This window comes from Lynx canadensis, chromosome D1 (genome assembly GCF_007474595.2).
Source record: "Lynx canadensis isolate LIC74 chromosome D1, mLynCan4.pri.v2, whole genome shotgun sequence".
In the NCBI taxonomy this organism is placed as follows: Eukaryota; Metazoa; Chordata; class Mammalia; order Carnivora; family Felidae; genus Lynx; species Lynx canadensis.
In genome coordinates, this window is record NC_044312.2 from 9,693,534 (window position 1) to 9,716,706 (window position 23,173).

General features: G+C 44.4%; 1 protein-coding gene across 1 annotated transcript in view; it reads left to right on the forward strand.

Moving 5' to 3' along the window:
* SIK2 (salt inducible kinase 2) overlaps positions 1–23,173 on the forward strand; it is a 124,037-nt gene that overhangs the window by 94,847 nt on the left and 6,017 nt on the right. The window contains exons 5-14 of the mRNA XM_030333656.1: positions 1,240–1,364; positions 1,807–1,930; positions 3,289–3,509; positions 5,245–5,397; positions 12,063–12,227; positions 19,654–19,882; positions 20,367–20,651; positions 20,782–20,945; positions 21,930–22,040; positions 22,761–22,852. Coding sequence (XP_030189516.1) covers positions 1,240–1,364; positions 1,807–1,930; positions 3,289–3,509; positions 5,245–5,397; positions 12,063–12,227; positions 19,654–19,882; positions 20,367–20,651; positions 20,782–20,945; positions 21,930–22,040; positions 22,761–22,852 — 1,669 coding nt within the window. The remainder of the gene's footprint in view (positions 1–1,239; positions 1,365–1,806; positions 1,931–3,288; positions 3,510–5,244; positions 5,398–12,062; positions 12,228–19,653; positions 19,883–20,366; positions 20,652–20,781; positions 20,946–21,929; positions 22,041–22,760; positions 22,853–23,173) is intronic.

Consider the following 23,173-nt stretch of genomic DNA (forward strand, 5'->3'; position numbering starts at 1 on the left):
ACAGATGTTTATTATTTCAACTTTGCAGATGGGGAAACCAAGGCTCACAGAGATTGATACAGAGTCACACAGCCAGTGAGTCTGGAACTGGAGATTTGATCCAGTACTCATGGGGACACCTTTTAAAGCTCACTATCCCTGCAGCACCCTACACCAGCCAGGAGTAGAGCCAGTTTCTGTCACTAAGGCAGTGTTCTCTGGTCAGGAGTCTCACAACATAAGACAGTATTCTTGTAACTTACAAAATAACAGGAATTTGTTTCCGCAGTAAGAACACGAGATATGTGAAGGCTTAGCAAAAGGGCACAAGCTTGCATTTATACCGAAACTCACTGAAATTGGTCTTTCCGTGCACATTGAAGGCTTCTGAGTCGTGTTGCCAGAGTGCCTGCTGTGTAACAAAGCTATAGATTCAGTATGACTAATGTTATTTAAGGGAAGGCCATTCACTGTTTTGAGGTATAATGGCGCTCATTCTGTAAATGAGTAAGTGATAGGTGTCTTGTGGCTGGCTGGGCCAGAGAGCCATCACATGATAATGAGCTATTCAGATGCACATCTGCTTAAATCAGAATGTATGGGCCGACTCTTAAAAGAATTGTGACCTGAGAAACACGGGACTCAGTTGCCTTAAGAGGTTCTAGATCTTGCTACCTTGGGTAACGGAGCCGTTGTGTTTAGGTAAAGATCTTAAATTTTTACTCATTTCTTTCCTTAAAGACTATAAAAGATAAAGAGCTCATGGGGCGCCTGGCTGGCTCGAGGTTGAGCATGTGACTCTTGATCTCGGGGTCATGAGTTCAAGCCCCATGCTGAGCATAGAACTTACTGAAAAAAACTTTAACTTAAAAAAAAAAAAGAAGGAGATAAAGAGTTCTTAATCATGGAGTAATTGAAATTCTAAGATTTTCTAATTCAAGTTGGTTGTCCACACCAATGGATTTTCTTTCGGCCTTAAAAATACATGACCTAAAGTCTTTTTCCAGCCTCTCACTCATTGTCTTGGAGAAAAAAACTTGATAGATTTATACATTCGTTCATTCCACAAATATTTATTGAATACTTGATATTTGCTAGTCACTGTGCTCCGTGCTGAGGACACATCACAAGATCAATGCTGTTCCTCACAGAGCGAACAGTAGTGCTATCGTTGATACAGCATATTGTAAAATTTGTTACAAGAAACTCAGTATAGTTTGAGAACACAGATGAAAGTAACATTTATTTCCATCCCAATAGATTTCGGTTTTGGAAATTTCTTTAAAAGTGGTGAACTGCTGGCAACATGGTGTGGCAGCCCTCCTTATGCGGCCCCCGAAGTCTTTGAAGGGCAGCAGTATGAAGGACCACAGCTGGATATCTGGGTACTTGTTTGCTTTGCCGTGTTCAGTGCATCTGTGACAATGACCCTTGGTACTTAGGCCCATCGCCGAAGCTCTTGGTACCTAACACATAGGCCGTAGTTCATACTTTCCCCACCCACTGGACTGTAATTCGAGCATTTTGAATTTGATTCTAGGAAAGAATTTCTAGGGGCAGATGTTATTACTTTAATATCAGCAATAATTTTAAGTAGTAATCAAAAGAAATTAAATTCAGATCTTTGAGTATTTGTTTTAGGATATTTTATTGCAGTAGTCCGAGTTTTCGATTTTTCTTTTTTTTTTCTTTTCAAATTGAGACAGTAGTAAATCCAAACAGGAATTTTTCAGCCCAAATGATCTTAAGGGCCCTGGGGATGTTTAGGAAAACAAAGAGTGTTTAAAGTTCTCAGAGGAAAAGTGACTGCGCTGTCTTCTTTCCTAGAGCATGGGAGTGGTTCTTTACGTCCTTGTCTGTGGAGCTCTGCCTTTTGATGGACCAACTCTTCCAATTTTGAGGCAGAGAGTTTTAGAAGGAAGATTCCGGATTCCCTATTTCATGTCCGAAGGTAACAAACGTGTTCCTCTTAGAAATGTGCTCTCCAAACTTTGTGCTCTGAGTGAAATGCCTGGGAAAGGCCTCTCTTGTTCTGAGAGTTTGGTGCCTTACAAGGTGACTGCGTCACTTCAGAAGCCACAGAAATAAGCTGCCCCCTCCATGTAGGTGAGCGACGCTCCAGCCTTCCTACTTGCGACTGAAAACGGAAAGTTTTCCAGGTTAAGAACAGCACGTCTTCGCATGTGCTCTGGGTCTATAAATGTCCCAGGTTTATTTTAGACTCAGAGAAGCACTTTGTAGACAGAGTCACAACTATTTCGCTCTGAGTATGAAGTACATTTGCCCGTATCTTTCGGTGAAAAGTTGAAAAATTGAGTTTTTTAATTGAATTAAAAACTGGCAAAGCTCTTGAATTGAGAGGAGTTGCCCTGACCCCTCCCCGTCTTGGGCTGGCAGGTTGCATGCAGCCGACTGGGTTGTTGCCGCAGTTCCGTTTACTCCATAGCTTTGGGTGACCATCCTGAACTCTGTCACTCCTACTGATGGTAGAAGCGAAGCTCCGATACTTAAGAGCACAGACCTTGGAGCCAGACTGCCTGGTTTTAATCCCGAGTCCACCACTTACTGGCGGTCTGACATCGACAAGTGATGTCACCTGTCTGTGCTTCCTCGGTCTTTAAAATGGAAACAACAGTGGTTCCTTGTAAGAGCCTTGTGAAGATTAATTGAATTAATCTCTGTAAAGCACCTTGCGGGGTGTCTGGCGCCTAGCGAAGGGTATAAGGCCGGTCACGTGGCTGGTAGAGAGCATGGTGTCGGCTCTGAGAATTAGCTGCTGCCCGAGTCACAGCAGTGCAGTTTCTGAAATGTAATCACAGGTAAATAACGCTTCATGTGCGTTTCTCTCAGCTACACCGTCGGGGAGAGGAGATCAACAGTCCGCCAGAGAGCTCTCGCCTCACTCACTTACCCTTAATGTATCAGCCTCAGAAGGGGCTCAGGATCCATTTATGTGCTCGTTCTAGGAAGAAGGCTTGTTTTTGTCCTCAGCAGAATCTAAGTCCATCTCTAAATCTTTTCAGTTGAGAAATACGATGGAAGGGTTCATTTAGCACAGAATCGGACAGCCCTACACCCTCCTGTTTTTCTTAAGTATTCATTCACGTGATGGTTATTTTTGTGTCAACACTCACCACGTGAACCTGACAAATACAACTGGCTTTCATGTATTCATTTGAACTTCTGCTTTCCAGTGGGCACTGTGGAGGATACAGAGATTAATGCTGTTGTACAAAGTCACATGACTGAAGCCGATACCCTGAAGTACAAGATGATTTACGTGACTTTTGTAACATTGTGTTTCCATAGATTGTGAGCACCTTATTCGAAGGATGTTGGTCCTAGACCCGTCCAAACGGCTAACCATAGCTCAAATCAAGGAGCATAAATGGATGCTTGTAGAAGTTCCTGTTCAGAGACCTGTTCTCTATCCACAAGGGCAAGAAAATGAGCCATCCATTGGGGAATTTAATGAGCAGGTTCTGCGATTGATGCACAGCCTTGGAATAGATCAGCAGAAAACCATTGAGGTAAAGTGATGAGAGATTTGACTGAAGATATTTTAGGATTCTTCTGTGCTCAGTAACGTGAAAGCTTGTGCCCACACCCACCATCCTGGTGTTAGAGCATGACCATTCCCATCACCTCGGCGTGTCCAGCTTTCCCTGAGGATTATAATCAGGCTATTTCATGTTTGCTTCTTTATTCAATATATAAATTCCTCCCTTTGCCCCATCTGCCAAAAAATCAAGAGGTAGTTTATGTAGGTTTGAAAAAAGACAAAGATGGGAACTTAACAAAGTAGAAAATTTCTTGTAAGATGAAGGGTAGAGTTTTATCCAAGTCATAAGCTACTTTCTATGGAGAATAAATATACATACAGATAGGGAACAAGGCTGAGGGCTGAACAGAAAACCACAAGAGTAGGAATCAGGTTCAGGATTTAGGTTGTGAACTGGAGAAACTGAGAAGGCAAAAACAGGTGGATTCCAGAATTGGAAGTTCTTTGGGTCATAGAACCGAGAGAGTCATAAATCTTGGAAGTTCCTCATCCCTTTGATTTCTGCCCTTTAGTAGGTAGCGTATCCATAGGGAAATACATTTTTATTACCTGCACAACAGGAAAAAACAGTGCTTTTATGGAGGAAGCACAGCAAGAAAGAACACAAAATGCTTCTTATGAGTATCAAGTGCTCCAAACCGTGCTGCCATTAAGCAAAACCAGACTGGCTTTCCTGCCTGGCTCATCATGTGCTCAGCGATGTGTTTGTGTCCTTGTCCATGAGGTACATTTCGAATGGCAGCTGTAAGTGCAGTCCCACAGGCCTGTGATTTTTGTCAGGGGTGCTCTGCGTCTGAGGTGCCCTGCACAGCGCCCCCGCTGGCTGTCGGGCGGGGTGAGAAGCAAGGGAGCTGTTGTTCCTCCATCCGTTAGTGTCCTGGGGAAGCTGGCCGGCGAGGGGTGTGAAAAATTGGGAAGCAACTTTATTTTCAAGCTTTCAAGAGGGTGGGACTGCAAAAACAAGGGGAAAAAATTACCTAACAACGGAGACACAGTGTCTCTCAATCTCCCATCCAAATGTTACTCTCCAGCCCAAAATAATCACCAGGAATTTCCCCAAAGACTTTAATCATTCACTTCAGAGTTTGCAATAGTTTGGACTTGTGTTGAAGTTAAGGAATTAGAGCCTCTGAGCTCAGGTTGCTAACTGACTTTACACCATAGTTACAGCTAGGAGACGGAACCGCACAACCCCATTGCAGACTTCCTACGTGAGAAAGTGGTGGTATTTTTTTCTGAATGCAGAGAAATAAATGGAGCCTGTGAATGTAGAAGGGCGAGTCACTTAAAAGTATCACCCTTTATGTAATCAGTATGAGAAACTCTCTTTCATTTTAATTTTTTTTTAATTTTTATTTATTTTTGAGAGAGAAAGAGAAAGAGAGCATGAGCAGGGGAGGGGCAGAGAGAGAGGGAGACACAGAATCCGAAGCAGGCTCCAGGCTCTGAGCTGTCAGCACAGATCCCAACATGGGGCTGGAACCCACAAACTGCGAGATCATGACCTGAGCCAAAGTTGGACGCTTAACCAACTGAGCCACCCAGGCACCCCTCATTTTAAATTCTGGAACAGCTTTTATTTTGAGACACACTGTGCATTGTGTTTAAGAACACATGGTTTCTTCCCTCCTTTTTCAGAAAGATGTAGATCATTGGATTGGTTTTCATGCTTCTTTGACTTCAACACTTGCTTTCTCTTTCAGTCTTTACAGAACAAGAGCTATAACCACTTTGCTGCCATTTATTACTTGTTGGTGGAGCGTCTGAAATCACACAGGAGCAGCTTTCCTGTGGAGCAGAGACTGGATGCCCGCCAGCGTCGGCCCAGTACCGTGGCTGAACAAACAGTTGCCAAGGTAACACCATATTAGCCAGTGGTCTCATCTCTCAGGTGCCTATTCATATATTTGACACATTTTTCATCTTGTAGTACAACAAAGGGTTAGGATTTATCCTCGACCCTGTTTTTCTGTAAAGTTTCTGCCTGTCATTATTAGATTCTCAAATGTTTTAACATCTTCCTATTTCTAAGGATTAATTTTATTTCAGTTGCTTTAAGAGACTTCTCATTTTTTTAATCACTGACTTATTGTGAGAATTAATGTAATGGGCCTATATAGTTGATTCCATGTGACAGATCTTTATTGCAGATTCATTGCGTGCAGGCTCCTATTATTAGGTACGATAGGGGATAGGATGTACGAAACCCAGGCATGGCCTCAGAGACCTTACAGTATGAAAGCAAAGTAAGACAACATCATAAATAACCATCATTCGAAACAGAAAGAGATAAATGCAGGACGAGAACTAAGGGCAGAGGAGAAAGTGACACTTATGAATGGAAAGGCTTCGTGGGAGAGACAGCATTTTGACGGATCTGGAATCCTCGGGGATGTGGAGGTGGGGGCAGGGGCGGTAGTGATAGTGGGAGGCCTGGTATGGAGGCCACAGAAGCAGCTCGAGCACAAGTACTCAAGTGTGCAAGGGCAGGGTAGGCTCCGAGTAGCCCACCGGAACCGAAGCATACCAGGGAAATGAAAAAGTTGGAGCCGTGCTGTGAAGGGCTTCTAATGCCAAGGTAAAGAGTTTACTTACAGTTCAGGAAATTAGGAGGAACGGTGGGAGACTTCAGCAGGAAAGTGATAAAATCATATCCCGGCTTTAATCTATTAATCAGTGACATCATTGGGAAGGAAAGATTGGACAGGGAAGAGAAGAACTTTGGAGAGAGCAGTTGGGAGATGAGTAGTAAATAGCGCAGGCTTGACCTAAGACCTGCTGGTGGGGGCACTGGACGCCCTCGGCTGTGGTTTGCAGAGGCACCGTAACACGGTGGTTAAAGCAGTCGTTATGGAGCAAGCCCAGACTGGGCCACCTCCTGCTATCTGACCTTCAGAAGGTTACTCAAGGTCTTTCTGTGCCTTAGTTTCCAAATCTCTAAAACGGAGTAATCATAGAATGTTCTGATGTTTAAATTAGTTGATAATTGTGCAACACTTAGAGCGTGTTCCGTAAATGTTTATTTTATAAAGTAATAAATGTTAGGGAGGAAGGAACAGCCATGACTTGGAAATGATCCCTTTCTTAAGCCCGAGGCTGGGAGAGTCACGGGTGGCACGGACTCCGGACTCCATTGCTTGAGAGGAAGATCTGGATCCCAGGATAGAGGCCGAGGCTAAAGGGAGCTGGGAAATCAGCCACATAGAGGCTGAGGAGAGGAATGGTTCATTCAGATGATCTACCAGGATTCCCATTGGCTTCTGTGAGTGCCTGCTTTTTTCAGAGGACAAGTAGGAGCAGAAGTTCTGGCCATGTATTTCTTGTTTGGCAGTGTAACAAAGTTTACAGAATTTAGTACAATTTTGCATTGGCTTCTACAGAACATGTGAGGCGGGAGGACCTAACAAAACTAAGATCATCTTGATCTTAGTAGGCAAATGGTATATACACTGTTATACATACTTTAGTGAATATTGATACTAATGTCACGTATGGACAGAGTTCCAAATATTGGGTCAGATTCTCTCTGAGCGCTTGGAATCCTTCAAAGTTCCAGAGTTGAATGGTATTGCTTTCAAGACAGGAGGGGGATACAATGAAAATTCCTAAGCTGGGGGAGTAACAGTGAGGTGTAGTGGTAACCCCTCCCCTCTGGGAAATGCTGACAGGGAGCAGGGTAGGAAGCAGGAAAGCCCCCCCCCCCCCCCAAAGCTGTGGCAGGCTTTCCCTCCCAGGTCTCTTCATTCTTGCTCACAGTACACAGGCCAGGGGATGGGGTTACGTAAATGATTGACCCTGAGCACGTGCGTATTACTGCACATGATCACCTTTCTTACCCAAGCTTAAAGAAGATTCCCTGGGAGAGCTCAAGTTATGTCTGATTTGGCTGAGAGTTCAGATCTATAACGTAGCTTCTTATGTTTGATAATTTTTTTATTACCAAGCACCACATGAGTTACTTTCATTTTAAGCACTGACCCAAATTGTCATAGAAAGCTACTTACTGAGACTTAAAAATGTATCTAATTGAAGTAGAAGTCTTCAGTGTTCATTCAGTAGGCTTGTCCAGAGTGCCTTCTGGATGCTAAGCAGCAGGCACTGGGCTCAAGAAGATGCTCCCTTCCCTAGGAGATTTCACATTCTCATGGTTTGTTGAACTTGTTAAAAAAAAAAAAAAAATAGATTTCCCTGGGCTCAAAGTTTTAGTAGAGGCTTCTCCCTTTAATTCTTTGTTGTATTGTTTTACAGAAGTGGCAAATCAGGGCACCTGGGTGGCTCAGGTGATTAAGCATCCAACTTGAGCTCAGGTCATGATCTCAAAGCTCATGAGTTCGAGCCCCACTTTGGGCTCTGTGCTGACAGCTGGAGCCTGCTTCGGATTCTGTGTCTCCCTCTCTCTCTGTTCCTCCCCCACTCTTGTCTCTCTCTCTCTCAAAATTTAACATTAAAAAAAATTTTCTTTTTAAAATAAAGAAGTGAGAAATCAGTTGTAGTTGGTGAAACGATAAGAAATTAAGGAAACAACATGATCCCATGCAGAGATTGCACGAGCCGTGGAATCACACAGACCTTGGGTTCCATATCCTGCAGTGCCCTGAAATATAAACTGGAAATAGCAGCACCTACTGCATAAGTTTGCTACAAAGATAATAATTAGTTAACTTCTACTTGCAGCTCAGTTCAGCAGATAGAGTACTTCTTCTGTACCAGGAAACAGTCCCTGCCCGTAAAGAATTAATGGTATAGTGATAAAGTACCCATTATTACTACTTGGGAAACAGTGAGATTCCTATCTTAAAAATGATTTAGAGTACTTATATTTGCCATATACTCTGCAAGAGATGTTAACATCTAGTTGACGACAGGCAACAATTTGGAGACAATACGTGTCCTGCCTTTCTCTCACGAGTCCTAACTACTAGTCCTTTGCTCCAGGTTTCTATCAACTGTAAGTAGACGAGAATGAAACACTCATCCTGATACTCCTCTGCTTACTGATTAGAGGCTGCCCTCCACAACTGTAAGGAAAGGCATCCTGTAGTTGGCCAGGGCCACCGTAACAAAGTACCATAGGCTGAGGGGCTTAAACAGCAAAAATTTATTTTCTCACAGTGCTGGAGGCCACAAGTCCAAGGTCAAGGTGCCATCAGGGTTGATTTCTGATGAGAACTCTCAGCCGCTTTCTCTGTGTGCCCTCCCTCACACAGCTTATGTTCTGCATATGCAGAGAGAGAGAGATCCCTGGTGTCTCCTCCTCATCTTAGAGGGACAGGAGTCCTTTCGGATTCAGAGCCCACCCTTAGGACCTCATGTAACTTTAATTACCCCCTGAAAGGCTCTCTGTCCAAATGCAGTTGTGTTGGGGGTTAGGGCTTTAACATATGGATTGGGGAGGGGGAGGGGGGAACTGGAGGTGTGGGAGTGTGGACAGGACACACAGTCTGTCCATAACTGGCACATTCCTATTGGAGCAGTAAAGATTTTCCCATAGGAGAAAACATGATTTTCACTTTAATGGTCCTAAAAGAGCACAAAATCACGAGAATCAAGACCATAAACACAAGGTCTAAAAAGTCATTACAGTTAGTCGGACATGATCATTGTCTGTTGCCACTCTTGGAGAAACTGGTAACGTCTGCCTCCCTGGGACATTAGTCATCCATCTATTTATTATAATGACACATTCTTTAGTCTACAGTGCCGAGCATGCCATTTGAATAGTTACACCCTACCTTGTTCCAGAAAGATCTATTTAATCCCCTCAATGATTGCAAGAATCCTAAAAAGTAGGCCGCTAAAACCTACCATCCTATTTCCTGTGATTGGTAGTCACACAAAAATGTGTGTTTTGTCCGTCCACACCAAGTCCACGGTAGGCTGCTGTAATCCAGGTTGGACGTGAAAGTTGTGCAGGAAAATGTGTTACACTTGGTCTGGCGCAGCATGATCCTGCCATTTAAAAAGTCACAGCTCCTAAGAGGCGGTGACTGAGAAGGAACAGCACATCCTGGTTATCGTCTTAGTACCCATTTCCAGCCCCATATCATTTAGGTAATGCTTTGCCCTAATAGCTTAGACTACTTTCATACGCGAGGAGCAACCTAAGAAATTTGGGAAATAGAAATTAACGTTCAGCTTTAGCCTTTGACCGAAAAAATGATGAGTAGAGTAAGAAGAGTGCATGAAATATTTTTATTAGGAAGTATACATTTTATATTGTGACACGGGGCCGGAAAAAAAATTAATTTAAAATGACTAATCTTTGAAAGGGAAAAAAACTTGTTTAGCCTCAAGAGTGGCCTGGGATATAAGCATGAGGACTGATGACATTAGAAAAGCTGTTCTCTTTATCATGCTCAGGACAGTTTACAATGTTTTTTGTTTGTTTTTTGGGTTTTTTTTTTTTCTCTTTTTACCAACACTTTGCTATTGCTATTTTTTTTTAATGTTTATTTTTTGAGATAGAGGCAAGGTGCAAGTGAGAGAGAGGCAGAGACAGAGGGAGACACAGAATCCACAGCACAGAGCCCGACGTGGGGATTGAACCCACAAGCTGTGAGATCATGACCTGAGCTGAAGTTGGACACTTAACTGACTGAGCCACCCAGGCATCCCTGCTATTGTTGCTATTTTATTCTTTGTCTCATGCAGCATATCTAATGATGTTAATGTTGGAACGAACCAAATGTAAAGCATATTCTAAATATGTTCAAAGTATATTAAATATAAGGTATATTTCGTCAAAAACCATCAACCTAAAATTTTAACAGAGAAACATTAAATAATATTTGAGAACAAAACGGTATTTATTTGCAGGCTAATTGTTGTATTAGATTCTTGTAACCATTTTACAACTTTAGAAGGAAGGAGGGGCGCCTGGGTGGCTCATTCAGTTAAGAGTCTGACTTTGGCTCAGGTCATGATCTCACAGTTCGTGGGTTTGAGGCCCATGGCAGGCTCTGAGCTATCATTTATGAACTATCAGCTCAGAGCCTGGAGCCTGCTACAGATACTGTGTCTCCCTCCTCTCTGCCCCTCCCCTGTTTGTGCTTTCTCTCTCTCTCTCTCTCTCTCTCTCTCTCTCTCTCTCTCAAGAATAAATAAGCATTTAAAAAGAAAAAAAAAAAACTTTCAAAGGAAGGAGAAAGGCGGAATTGACATTACTGACTGAAAGACCTTACATGTTACCTTTTACACTCCTGATGTTACTGTGAAATAGCAATTGTGCCCTCTTATACAGGTGAAGGAAATAGGATTTAGAGAGGTTAGGTAACCTGATAATGTTCACACAGTGAGGAATGGAGCAAGGAATCAAACCCAGGCCTCTGGAAGAGAGAAGCTAAAATTACACCATGTTGTTCCTTTTTATTTGTTTGAAGTTAAAACTCATCACCCTAAGTCCCTTCAAGTGTATAGCAGAGAAAAGGGTTGTTCCTCTGCCTTTTGGACACTAATGTGATGATTGTTTCCTTAACCATTTGGCAGTGTCTGTTACATTCAAAAGTCTTCAAAAAAATTATTCTGCTAATTTTAAAGAGATGGGAGGGTAGGATTATCCAGTAGTTTCATCTTTAAAATCAATTCGTGCCAATTGTCATAAAGAAAGATTCTCTGGGGGCACCTGGGTTCTCTGGGGGCTCAGTCGGTTCAGAGTCCAACTGTTGATTTCACCTCAGGGTCATGGGATAGAGAGCCCCGTGTCGGGCTCCGTGCTGAGTGTGGAATTTGCCTAAGATTATGTGTGTGTGTGTCTCTCTCTCTAAAATAAAAAAAAAATAATAAAAGAAGAAGCAAGATTCTCTGTTGTATGACATTCTGAAAGAAGAGTTCATCGTGCTTGTTTACTTGGAGTTCTTAACAGAGGAGACATGAAAATGGGCTTAAAGCCATCCAGAGCTTTCTATAGTAGGTTGACTTTCGGAAGATAAGCTGCTCAGCAAGAAGCATCTCTCCTTCCACTGGGCCAACAGGCTGTGTTCAGGCCGCGCATCTCCTTGGAAGGAGGACACTCCTGTCACCACCAAGTAGCTGCCACTTCTCTTTTCTTCCTCTGCACGCATACCCTTGTCAGGAAATACATAACCATCTCACCCCACCAGCGTGTGTGGGTGTGCGGGTGTGCGGGTGTGTGGGTGTGTACCTACCCCTGGTTTGGTTTTGAGCTCCTAGACACAGGGGCTTCTCTCTTTATAATTTTTGCATAGTGATGCATTGAGGACATAGACCACCTATGTTTGCTGAGTTAAGAAACAGAGCATTCTTAGCTTCTGTACAGAGACCAGCTTCCTTGTCATCTGTGTGATAGGCACCTCCCTGTGGAACAGGAATGAAATGTGTAGAACAATTCCCTGAGACTGCTTCAAATCAGTACCTGTACCACGTACACGTTTCATCAAATTTTTTCTGGGGTTCCAACTACTTATTCTTTCGTTGTACCAGGCAGAGTTATCTTATTCCAAGAATCTTGTATATTTGTATAGAAAGTATTAATGTTCCCAAACTGCTCTTGCCATATTTTCAGGCCCAAACTGTGGGGCTCCCGGTGACCGTGCACTCCCCAAATGTGCGGCTGATGCGGTCTGCCCTCCTCCCTCCCGCATCCAACGTGGAGGCCTTTTCATTCTCAGCGTCCAGCTGTCAGGCAGAAGCAGCCTTCATGGAAGAAGAATGTGTTGACACACCAAAGGTACGAACGTGTTTGAGAGACTCTGAGCTCGCAGTTGGACCGGGACTTCAGTTTCATCCCCAAGTGTTGTACTTAGGCTTTGGTGACCTTTGTCATTTCCTCAAGTCACTCAGGAGTGTTGTTTTTTTGCAGAAATGGGAGAAAAATATCTAGGCTGAACTTGGCTCTCATTGCGGTCTTACTGTTATGGCTGTTGCGTAACTTGTCGGACCTTATATGTACTTTCCAAAATCCTTCTTTCTCTTTCCTTAAGCAGTCCCTTCCCTCTTCAGGTTTCTAGATCCCTCATAGGTATGGGATTTTTTTTTTTTTTTTTTTTTTTTTTTTTACAAATTGTAATTCTGAAAACAGAAATATAATTACTGTGTTGAGCTTCCATCTGTGTTATTATTACCTCTTTTCTGCTGCATGCGCTGTAGCTGCAAAATAATGGGCCACCTTTTTTTGGACCAGCATTTTCTTTGTCTTGTTCGAATATGTTTAAATGAGGTATGTTTATCCTTGTGTGCTGAATGAAGTTGGCTTTTAATATATAGAAGATGACCGCTTCTGTCATTTGATGGATGCTTACTTAACTTTTTTTTTTTTAAGTTTAAGAGAGAGAGAACACAGCAGGGGCAGAGAGGGAGAGGAGAGAGAGAATCCCAAGCAGCCTCTACACTGTCAGTGCAGAGCCCAGTGTGGGGCTTGAACTCATTAACCACAAGATCGTGACCTGAGCCAAAACCAAGAGTCAGATGCTTAACCAACTGAGCCACCCAGGCGCCCCTTATTTCACTTCTAATACGCGTTTTATATACTGAGCATCAAGTGATGTCCAGAGGATCGTATTAATGGGCAGATCTTGGAACATAGGTGTTGGAGTATGTTCTAAGTAGACTCGGTATTTTCCTAGCCGTGTGAACTTAGGCAGGGTGACTAACTTCTTTGAACCTCTGTTCTTCGTAAAATGAGAACACCAATTCTTGTGAGACTCTTGTGAGGATTAATTGAGATAATGTGTATGAGCTTGTGAGCATACTGTAAATACTCGATATTATTTGTTTCCTATCTTTTAAGCCTCTTGAGTTAATGAAAAGATAACTCACGTGAATTCTGCCTCCATGTTCATAGTCTAGCAGAAGAGACACGATGCATAGCTAAAGACAAGGTACCAGGTGCTGAATACATCGATAAAATGTAATTGTTCCCTTAGATACCTAAATCAAAATGCTGCACAACTGGAAAAAGTTAGGGGGGGTTGCTTTTAGCTAGTTTGGCCAGGACAGTCCAGGTTAACTGTCAGAGCTGGGAATTGAGGGATGGGATGGAATAGGGGTGGATGGCATCTGGGTGGAGGGAAGAGTCTGAGCAAGCAGATGTCAGGAAAGCTTAGGTGCATAAAAGAGCAGTAGCTCAGTGTGTGTGTGAGGAAAAGCACATGTGAAGGGGAGTTGTATGAAATAAGGACCAGTAGCTTAGCTTTAAATGTCAAGCCCAAGAATGTAGGCTTTTTCTCTAGGCCAGATCCATACTGTGCTTCAGAAATCATCCTGGAAGGTACATAGCCTGCATTTGATGGGGACAGGGACAGTGGAAGCTTAGAGCAGGTGTCCAGAGAGGACATGTTGAAGGCCAGGACTGTTAGCGCTCAAGGAACTATAGAAGAGGGGATGGTATGAATGAGATTGTGCAGCTAAAATTGATAGAGTATTATGGTCCAGGAAAAAGATGTCCAGACTCATAACAGTATTTTGAGCCTAAGTGATTGGGAGGGTAAGTGCCATTTTCAGAAACCAGGATCTCTGGAGGTAGAGCCGATTCAGAAGTTAGATCACGTGTCTAAGCTAAACCACAGACAAGGCAGCTTGAGGCGAGTCTGCGCGAGCAGGTGTGAGCTGCTGACTGTGAGTTACAGTCCCTGTCTCTGAGGACGAGGCCACTTCCTGCGGACAGTCTATTTTCTCTGCCGGTGATTGCCTAGAATGTCCAATAACCTCATCAGCTTCTGTGTTCTCACCTAGAAATTTAGCCATAAATTGGGACAACATAATTCAATTATTTGTAAGATCTAATTCCCTTGAAAAAATTAAAATGCAGCCTGCTAAAAGCTTATCTGTGAGGGCATCAGGCCTGAAACACAGATTGGGCACTGTCTGCTGTGGTATATAGGGCAAGCTATTTTTAAAGCTTGTGATTGTTCCCGTAACTAGGAAACAGACAGGAAATGAATGATTTTGTGAAAGATAAAGACAGTAGCTAGATGGTGTATTTGCATTTGTAGGAAGAGCCGTGCTACCCTGGCACTTAGCCAGGCCAGAGACATCCCCTGGTCTTCTTTGTGGACCATTTCGTTTATGTCAGCAAAAACGCTTGTGCCCTCTTCCCTCCTTAGGACCTCTTTTTTGGTGGCCCATCAGTAAGTGCACACACACAAAGCTGTCAGAGCTGTGGCTCCTTTGTGGTTCCTGTTACTTCCTACTCATTCACTGGGCCGCCCGTTTTTTGTCTTCTAAAAGATGCTTCATAAATGCATGTATTGTTCATTCATTTCTGCTCGCAGTTGCTGGCAGATACTGTCCGTCACAGAGATTTCACCGCTCCCTTTCTCCCAGAAGTCTTTAAAAGTGTCAGTAAAATCCCTTAGGGAGTCTGCACTGAAACATTGGTTTGGGGCTCCTGCAAAAAACACCCCCTTTTTGAGACAGTCACCCAACTCCGAGCAGTAGCTGAGAGCCCCAGATGACACAGAGACCATCGAGGGGCAGGTGCACAAACCTTGTGGGGCCATCTTTCTCTTTTAAGGGTTTCTTTGAAAAGAATCCATTTCTTTCCAGTTTTATTGGGAACTAATAGGTCTGCATCACTGTGTAAGCTTAAGGTGTATACACGATGGTTGATTTACATGTGTTGGTAAACGATCGCCGCAGTAGGGTCACCTGACATCCCTCTTCTCATACAGATGCAACAAAAAGAAAAGAAAAAAATAGAAAAAACTCTCCTTTTCATGAGAACTCTTAGGATTTATACTCTCTTAAAACTTTCCTGTCTATCCTACAGCAGTATTAGCTGTGGCCATTGTGCTGTGCACCACACCTCTGCTACTTACCTTACAGCTGCAAGTTTGTGCCTTTTGACCCGCCTCCTCCAAGCCCCCCTCCCCCCTCCGCCTCTGGTAACCACAAGTCTTATCTCTGTTTCTGTGAGTATGGTTTTGTTCTTTTGTTTTTTTTCAATTCCACATCTAAGTGAGATCATATAGCATTGTCTTGCTCTGACTTATTTCACCTACTATAATGCCTTCAAGGTCCATCCTTAGTGTTAAGTGGTAGGGTCTCCTTGGTTTTTCATGGCTGAATAATACTTCATTATTATTATTAGGGATATATGGATACATACGTTTATGACTTCTTTGTCCGTTCATCCATTGATGGACACTTAGGTTGTTGCCAATCTTGGCCTTGGTGAATAGTGGTTCTGTGAACGCAGGAGTGCAAATACCTTTCTGAGTTAGTGTTTTCATTTCCTTTCTATATGGGAATAATGAGTTTTACACACACACACACACACACACACACACACACACACGTGCGTGCGTTTTAGTCACTTTTAACATTGTATTAGACATTATAATAAAAGGATTTCCCAGGCTCCGTCATAACTGGGTAGCCACACTTGGAAAATGCAAGTGTCCCAGGTCTGTTTACTCTGTTGAGGTCTGAAAAGGACATGCCTGTAACGCTCTGTAAGACGATTACCTTTTAAGTTCTGAACTTGAACTTTTGATTTATAAGTGAAAAAATAAAACCAGTCAGAATCATACATGGAAAATTCACAGAGGGATAAAGAAAACAATTATTCACGATCCCACTACCCAAAGATAGGCATATTCTAGCATCTTCTCTAAGAGTGGATCACAGATGGGCGGATGGGTGAGTGGAGGGTGTCTTAGTAGGTAGACTTGTTAAAACAAAATTATATTGTTATATGTAATTTTGTATCTTGTTTTTACATAATATAACATCATGAACATTTTTCCCATATCATGCAATCTGAAAACATAACACTGGCCTAATATACTGTATTAGATGTACCCTTATTTACTATTTTTGGACATCAGGTACTTTCATTTGTTTTGTATCCTCAAATGTGCTTCAGGTGAATATCCTTGTGTCTAAATCTTTGACTATACCTCTGATTATTTCCTTAGGATAAGTTTCTAGAACGGGTTATCCAGTTCTTTATTCCTCACTTGGTTATTTGTTTAATTTGCTTCAAGATGGTAAAAAATATTTTCAAAGAAAATGGTACAGTTCTGTTCTCATGCTTTTAAAATTTTTATTGTTCTAAAGTATTCTCTTTTGGTCGGGAAATCATAACAACAGATAGAATATTTTAGTTCATCCCCCCCCCCCAAACAGCCGTCTTACACATGAGAAAAATTGAGCTTTACAGAAGTTGAACAACATGCCGATAAGTGACAGAGCTGAAATTTGAGCCTGCACCTCAGTACGCGCCCAGCTGTCCTGGCACTGATGATGCACGTGAGACAAGACACATTGTCAGCCTCCGGGTCCACTGGCTACTATTGTGCACTGGTCTCCTGTCTGCCCAGGCCATCATAACAAAATACCCCAGGCCGGGGGTGCTTAGACAACAGAAATATATTTTCACACAGTTCTGGAGGCTGGAAGTTGAAGACCAAGGTTCTGACCAATTTTATTTCCAGTCTCTTACAGAAGGCCACCTTCTCTCTCTGTCCTCCCATGGCCAGTCCTCTGTGCTCACATGGGGGGAGAGAGAGTGTGCAAGCAAGAGCTCGCACATGGGAGCTTTCTGGTATCTTTCCTCATAAGGACGCTAATGCCACCAGGTCAGGGCCCCACCCTTAGGACCGCCCTAGAGACTACACCTGCAGATAGCACCTCAATGGAGGTCAGGGCTTCCATATGTGAATCTGGCCCACGGGTATGGGGTGGGGGGCAGTTGAGACACAAACATTCAGTACATAACAGTCTACCGGTCTTTTGTGCTAGAATCGTGTGTTGTGCTGGACTTGGGTGTTACCAGTTAGTGGTAGAGTTTCTGAGAGTTTGACTCCTACATGAGTACTGCCTGTTGCAGTGTGGTCTCTCACTAGATGTGATCCGTTGTGCTTTAAGGAAAGACAAAAACAGTGTATTGGAAAATGTCCGTTTCACTCATGTATTTTGGAGTCCTAAAATTTTCCGTTAGCCTAGATTATTTCCTAGTGCAAAAAATCTTACTTCTAGTAGCTTAGGTCACCTAGGTAGATCAGCCCACTATTTCAGTCACAAGGTCCTAGGGCTGAATTTGTTGTATCAGACCCCTGGTAAATTGGCAGGCAAGGATGGTGTGATTATCACCCGTTTCAGGAAATGAACTTCTAGCTGAAGGTGTTTCACACCTAGGAACTATGTATGAGTGCCCTCCCCCCTCTCCTGACAGTGCTTTCTGATTGGTCATCATCAAACAGCATCTGAAAAATCAGAACCAGGCCATTATTTTCCAGGATGAAATTGAATTAAGAAATGTTGTTAAATGAAAGATATCATTCCTGTTGTAGTCTAGGTAAGGAGATAATTTATAAGCAGACAATTTAAGAAAAGAACATACATTTAGGGGAACTGCAAGGTCTTTTGAGTGCTCCTGAAACGATGACTTTTCTCTCTTAAGGAAAAAAACCAACCTGGTTGCAAGGCTATACTGCAAGAAAGATCTGATAAAATTTTGACAGGTTTCTGTAAGTGTAAAGATGCTCAGTAGATATTTACTTAATAAGTCTTTTCTCTGTTGCTTTCTTCATTTCTAAATCATCCTTGGCTATTTTTAGAAAACTGTATTCGTAGATAGTTAAGGAACGTCCAGGTATGAGTGTAAGTTCCCAAAGAGCCATTCTTTCCTACAAGGAAACTCCTGAGTGTGTCAAAAAAAAAAAAAGGGAACACTTACCTAGGGAAGGGCCAAAGGGAGCTTAAAGAGTCACTGGCCAGATGTCAGAGTTTTTTGTTTGCTGGTGCCTTGTGGAGAAGATTGTTCTTAGTGTAGGAAGAATGCATCTACCACTCTTCCTTTTAAATGACCACTTGTCGCTTTAAAACCCTGTCATGCATTAGCCACCTTGTCCAAGTAACGGCTATGGCCCCAGAGCAGTTTTTGTGGAATAACTGTCCCCTCCCCCAAGCAAACAAAGGTCTGAGTCACCCACAGTCTCCCTCTCCAAATAAAGGGCCTTGCAGTGGCTTCAGATTGGTTGCCATAAGAGGAAAGTTTTTCCTGTGTCTGGCACTGGGATGTCCCACGTCACCTCTCACATACATGAGCTGCTCGGGCTTCCAAAGGAAACAATAGCTCTGCCCAGTGTGTTCCAGGTGCAGGCAGCGCTTAGAACTCAGCAGCTTGTGACCGGCTGTTCCTGAGCAGCTATTCAGAGGGGAAAACGGATTGATTTCCACAGGGGAGTAGTTACAGTAATGAAGTAAATAATTGCCTCCTCACTGGGACTTCTACCGCCAGGAAGGCTGGCAACCCCAAGTCCCCTCTGTCTGCTGGTTCCGCCTGCCCTAGGTGGTTTGCCGGGCTGCCGACGAGGGCCGAGTTCTCGCTCGCTCCGGGGCTGTGCCGAGCTCACCCCCGTGGGGTACAAGCTTTAGATGCTGTGTGCATTGCTGGAGGAGAGAGAATTCGCTGCCCTGGTGCTCATTAACCTCTGCTGGAATTTCGGGGCTCTGAGTCATTTGTTATTCTATAAGGGAAGACTTGGGCTGTTTGCCATTGCACTTTTTTTCCTCGATCCTTTTTGTGGTATCAGTCTGCCTTTAAAGAATTCTTTTTTCCACTCCCCAGGCACATAGAACCAATTAAAGACTAAATCAAATGGGCAGGTACTTAAATTATGAACATAAAAGTATATCTAGAACCTTCCAGAATTTTTTGTGGTTGACAATTAAAAGAATGGCAATGACTACTCTTTTTTTCTTAGCTATGAGCCATGCAGGTTTCTTGTTTTTTATCTCTTGCTCCTCCTCATCGTTTCCCTTATTTAAAAAAAATATATAGATAATAATAATAATAATGGTAGGCCTCAAGCCAATATACCCGTGCTCATCTGGAAGCCACTAAAAAAACTGTTGACTGTAATAATGATGACTAACAAACCTGGGGGGGGGGGGTAGTGCCGGTTCGGGCCATAAAGGGCTTCTGTCTCTGAGCTCTGCAGCTGACTTGCCCTAACTCTTCACGTACATGTTGTCATGAGCAGCAGATCTGTGCATTTTTAATATTTTACTTAATTTCTAGTGCTCCAAGTCTTGCCATTTTTTTCCTGTGTGGTTCGTTGGTTTTTTTTGTTTTGTTTTTTTGTCTTTTTGTTTTTGACGTCTCAGCAGAGCAGCAACTGATAGTTTCTCGTCACGCCGACATTTAGGTTAATGGCTGCCTGCTGGACCCTGTGCCTCCCGTCCTCGTGAGGAAGGGGTGCCAGTCGTTGCCCAGCAACATGATGGAGACGTCTATCGATGAGGGGCTGGAGACGGAGGGGGAGGCTGAGGAAGACCCCAGCCAGGCCTTCGACGCGTTCCAGTCCACGCGCGGTGGGCAGAGACGGCACACTCTGTCAGAAGTGACCAATCAGCTGGTCGTGGTGCCTGGTTCAGGTAGGCTGTCAGTAGGCGCCGGGTGAGTCTTCCCAGCCCGAACCCTGCTCGTCTCCCAAGAAATCGCAGTGACCCCACCACTCAGGATGCTGCCTACGCCTTAGTCCTTTACGGAGCAGGCTCAGCGGGCTGTAGGATTAGGCCTGGTCAGCAGCCGCAAAGAGTCAAGTGAAATACGTCTGAGCCGGTCCCCAGCTCCCGAGAGTCACGTGGGCGCGCTGCAATCCATCAAGGACTCTGGTCTCTCTGGGGTGTCAGAGATCTTACGGGCACACACCCCACTAAATTCGAAGCTGATTAAATTGACATGGAAAAAGTTTCTGGAAGAGTGTTTTGGGTGGAGATTGGAGACTAAGAATGTCGGAGCTGTGCAAACTCAAGCTAGTTGTGCTTTGTATTCCATGTTCAAAGAAGGCGCTGTTTGCTGCTGGCCATATATCTTTTGGTTTGGTCTTTTTTTTTTTTTCTTTTTTTTCTCTTAAAGGGAAAATTTTCTCCATGAGTGACAACCCCTCCCTTGACAGTGTGGACTCTGAGTATGAGATGGGGTCTGTTCAGAGGGACCTGAACTTTCTGGAGGACAACCCTTCCCTTAAGGACATCATGTTAGCCAATCAGCCGTCCCCACGCATGACCTCTCCCTTCATCAGCCTGAGACCTGCCAACCCAGCCATGCAGGCTTTGAGCTCCCAGAAGCGAGAGGCTCACAACAGGTCACCAGTGAGCTTCAGAGAGGGCCGCAGGGCGTCGGATACCTCCCTCACCCAAGGTGACTGGGGCTCATAAAACTCTCCTGTGGCAGGACTTGAGGGGGGTTGTGGCTACGTTGGTTTCACATGTCTCATCACTGGAAGGCCTTGTGTTGTATTTCAATGTCTGGTCATCGTTCTTTCTTTCAGGAATTGTGGCATTTAGACAACATCTTCAGAATCTGGCTAGAACCAAAGGAATCCTAGAGTTGAACAAAGTGCAGCTGCTGTATGAACAGCTAGGGCCAGAGGCAGACCAGGACTTGGCCCCAGCGGCACCCCAGCTCCAGGACCTTGCTGGCGCTTGCCCTCAGGTGGGTGCCCCGGGCCCCTCCCACGGGGGCTCTCTGAGGATGAGGCAGGAGTGTGTCCTGAAGGGTGTGTCGTTTCGTTTAGAAGATCGATCCCAGTCCCGGAGCAAACAGGTCGTTTTGGAGAACTCACAGCCCAGAACCTTTCCTTGTTGCTGCCACCTGCCACTGACAGGCTAGACCCACCCCCGCTGGCCCAGGTGACGACTGCCCTAAGGAGGTGTAGAGAGTCTCAAGCTATGTTTGGTTCATATGGCAGATGTTGTATGAACGACTTCTTACAGTGTCCCTTGAGCTCCCCTCCCCCACGCCTACACACAAAAACAGTAACTCACATGAATGTGAAGTTTCTGGCCATTGGTTTTTTTTTTTTTTAAGTTTATTTATTTTGAGAGAGAGAGAGAGAGAGAATGTGTGTGTGAGAGAGCAGGGGAAGGGCAGAGAGAGAGGGAGAGAGAACCCGAGGCAGGCTCTGCACTGTCAGCCCAGAGGCTGATGTGGGGCTCGAACTCACGAACCCTGAGATCATGACCTGAGCCAAAACCAAGAGTCCAACGCTTCAACTGACGGAACCACTCAGGCTCCCATGCCATTACTTTTGATGTCACTTCATTAAATATTTTAAGTGGATTATTTATGCTAAAAATACCAAAAAATATTGGTTACCCAATAAATTTTAGTTTGCGCCTGTTTTCGGTGCATCACGGGTATTACAGCATTTAATGGTCACATGAATGTACTGGCCTGTTGCTGTCAGGCGCCTTCGCCACAGTACTGACTGGGTAATCGTCTACTACAGACGATACGTGGATACCTTTTTTTGCCAAGTGATTAACCTTCAGCCTACTAGTTACATAAAAAGCGTTAGGTATTAAGTCTGACAGAGTTGGAGTTCCTGTCGGACATTTGCCAAGGTGCTTAAACACAGAACTAAAACTTTCTCCCACATGGAGAGTTGAAAATCTTTCCATCCCCCTTGCTCCTCAGGAGGAAGTTTCTCAGCAGCAGAAAACGGTCTCCACTGTCCCCAGCAGTGTGCGTCCTCAGCTGTCCCCACGGCAAAGCCTGGAGGCCCAGTACCTACAGCACAGACTCCAGGTGCGACGTTCCCCTTGTTACTGCCGCTCACTGTGCTCGCCGAGAATCTGCTTTGCAGCACAGCAGAAACCTTTTTTGCTTGGTGACTTTTCAGGGGAGATGCTGTATTGTCTATAGGCTGGTAGATGGACTCTGAATCTGTAGTTTCTAGGAACCTGTTCAGACTTAGCCTCGTGCTTGTATTGACAGCAGAAAAGGATTTGTCCTCAGGCTCCAGGCAAGAATCAGGCCACCGGTAGGAGCCAGAAACCCGGTTTCTTTGCTCCGAATGTTATGCATCGTAGTGAGTAATAGAAATCTCAAGGCAACAAAATTTTAGTATCAGTTCTGTGCATTAATGCCTGAAAATCTTTAAAATTGATACACAGAGATCCCAGTTTATTCAGCAGGCACTAAGATCCTGGCTGTCAACATTTAACTCAACCTTTTCAGTTTTAGATCTCCACGACCCTTACAGTTCTAGAGGACTCTTAGAAATGGAAAAGCCACACTGGGCAAGCGGACACCACACAGGCCTGCTGGTGCAGGGCCACTGGGCCGCACGGCTCCCCGCCCCGGGTCTCGGGGAGGAAGCGTCTGTGCCCTTATTACCCCGCGCAGATTCTGGAGGACACGGTTGACTTCGTCCTCTGGGCAACTCCGGGCAAGCGTACCGTGTGGTCACTGCATCCTAGGTGACATCATAGTGTCGTGCTCCTAATTCTTTTTCTGCTCTTCCAGAAGCCCGGCCTTCTGTCCAAAGCCCAGAACACCTGTCAGCTTTATTGTAAGGAAGCCCCGCGGAGCCTGGAACAGCAGCTGCAGGAACACAGGTGAGACAGGGAGGTCGCTGGAGGTGTCGTCCTTCCCCGCTCGGGATGGCATTTGCCTCTGCTAAGTAGAAAATAGGTTTCAAGAAGTGATGACTGAGCTAGATGTTCCAGTGTCCCGGGATACCGGCGGCAGGAGACGGCGGCCGAAGTGTGCTGTTTCCTTACCCTTTGGGGTTTGAATAGACCTAAGCTTTCAGAAGCTGTGACCTAAAGCAGCTTGAGTGGGTTACACTTCATCTCCCCGGGGGGTAATCCGTGCCCTCACGCCTGACCAGGAGTCACCCTAATCCGTCAACCTGCAGCTGCCCCCAGAGGCCAGCT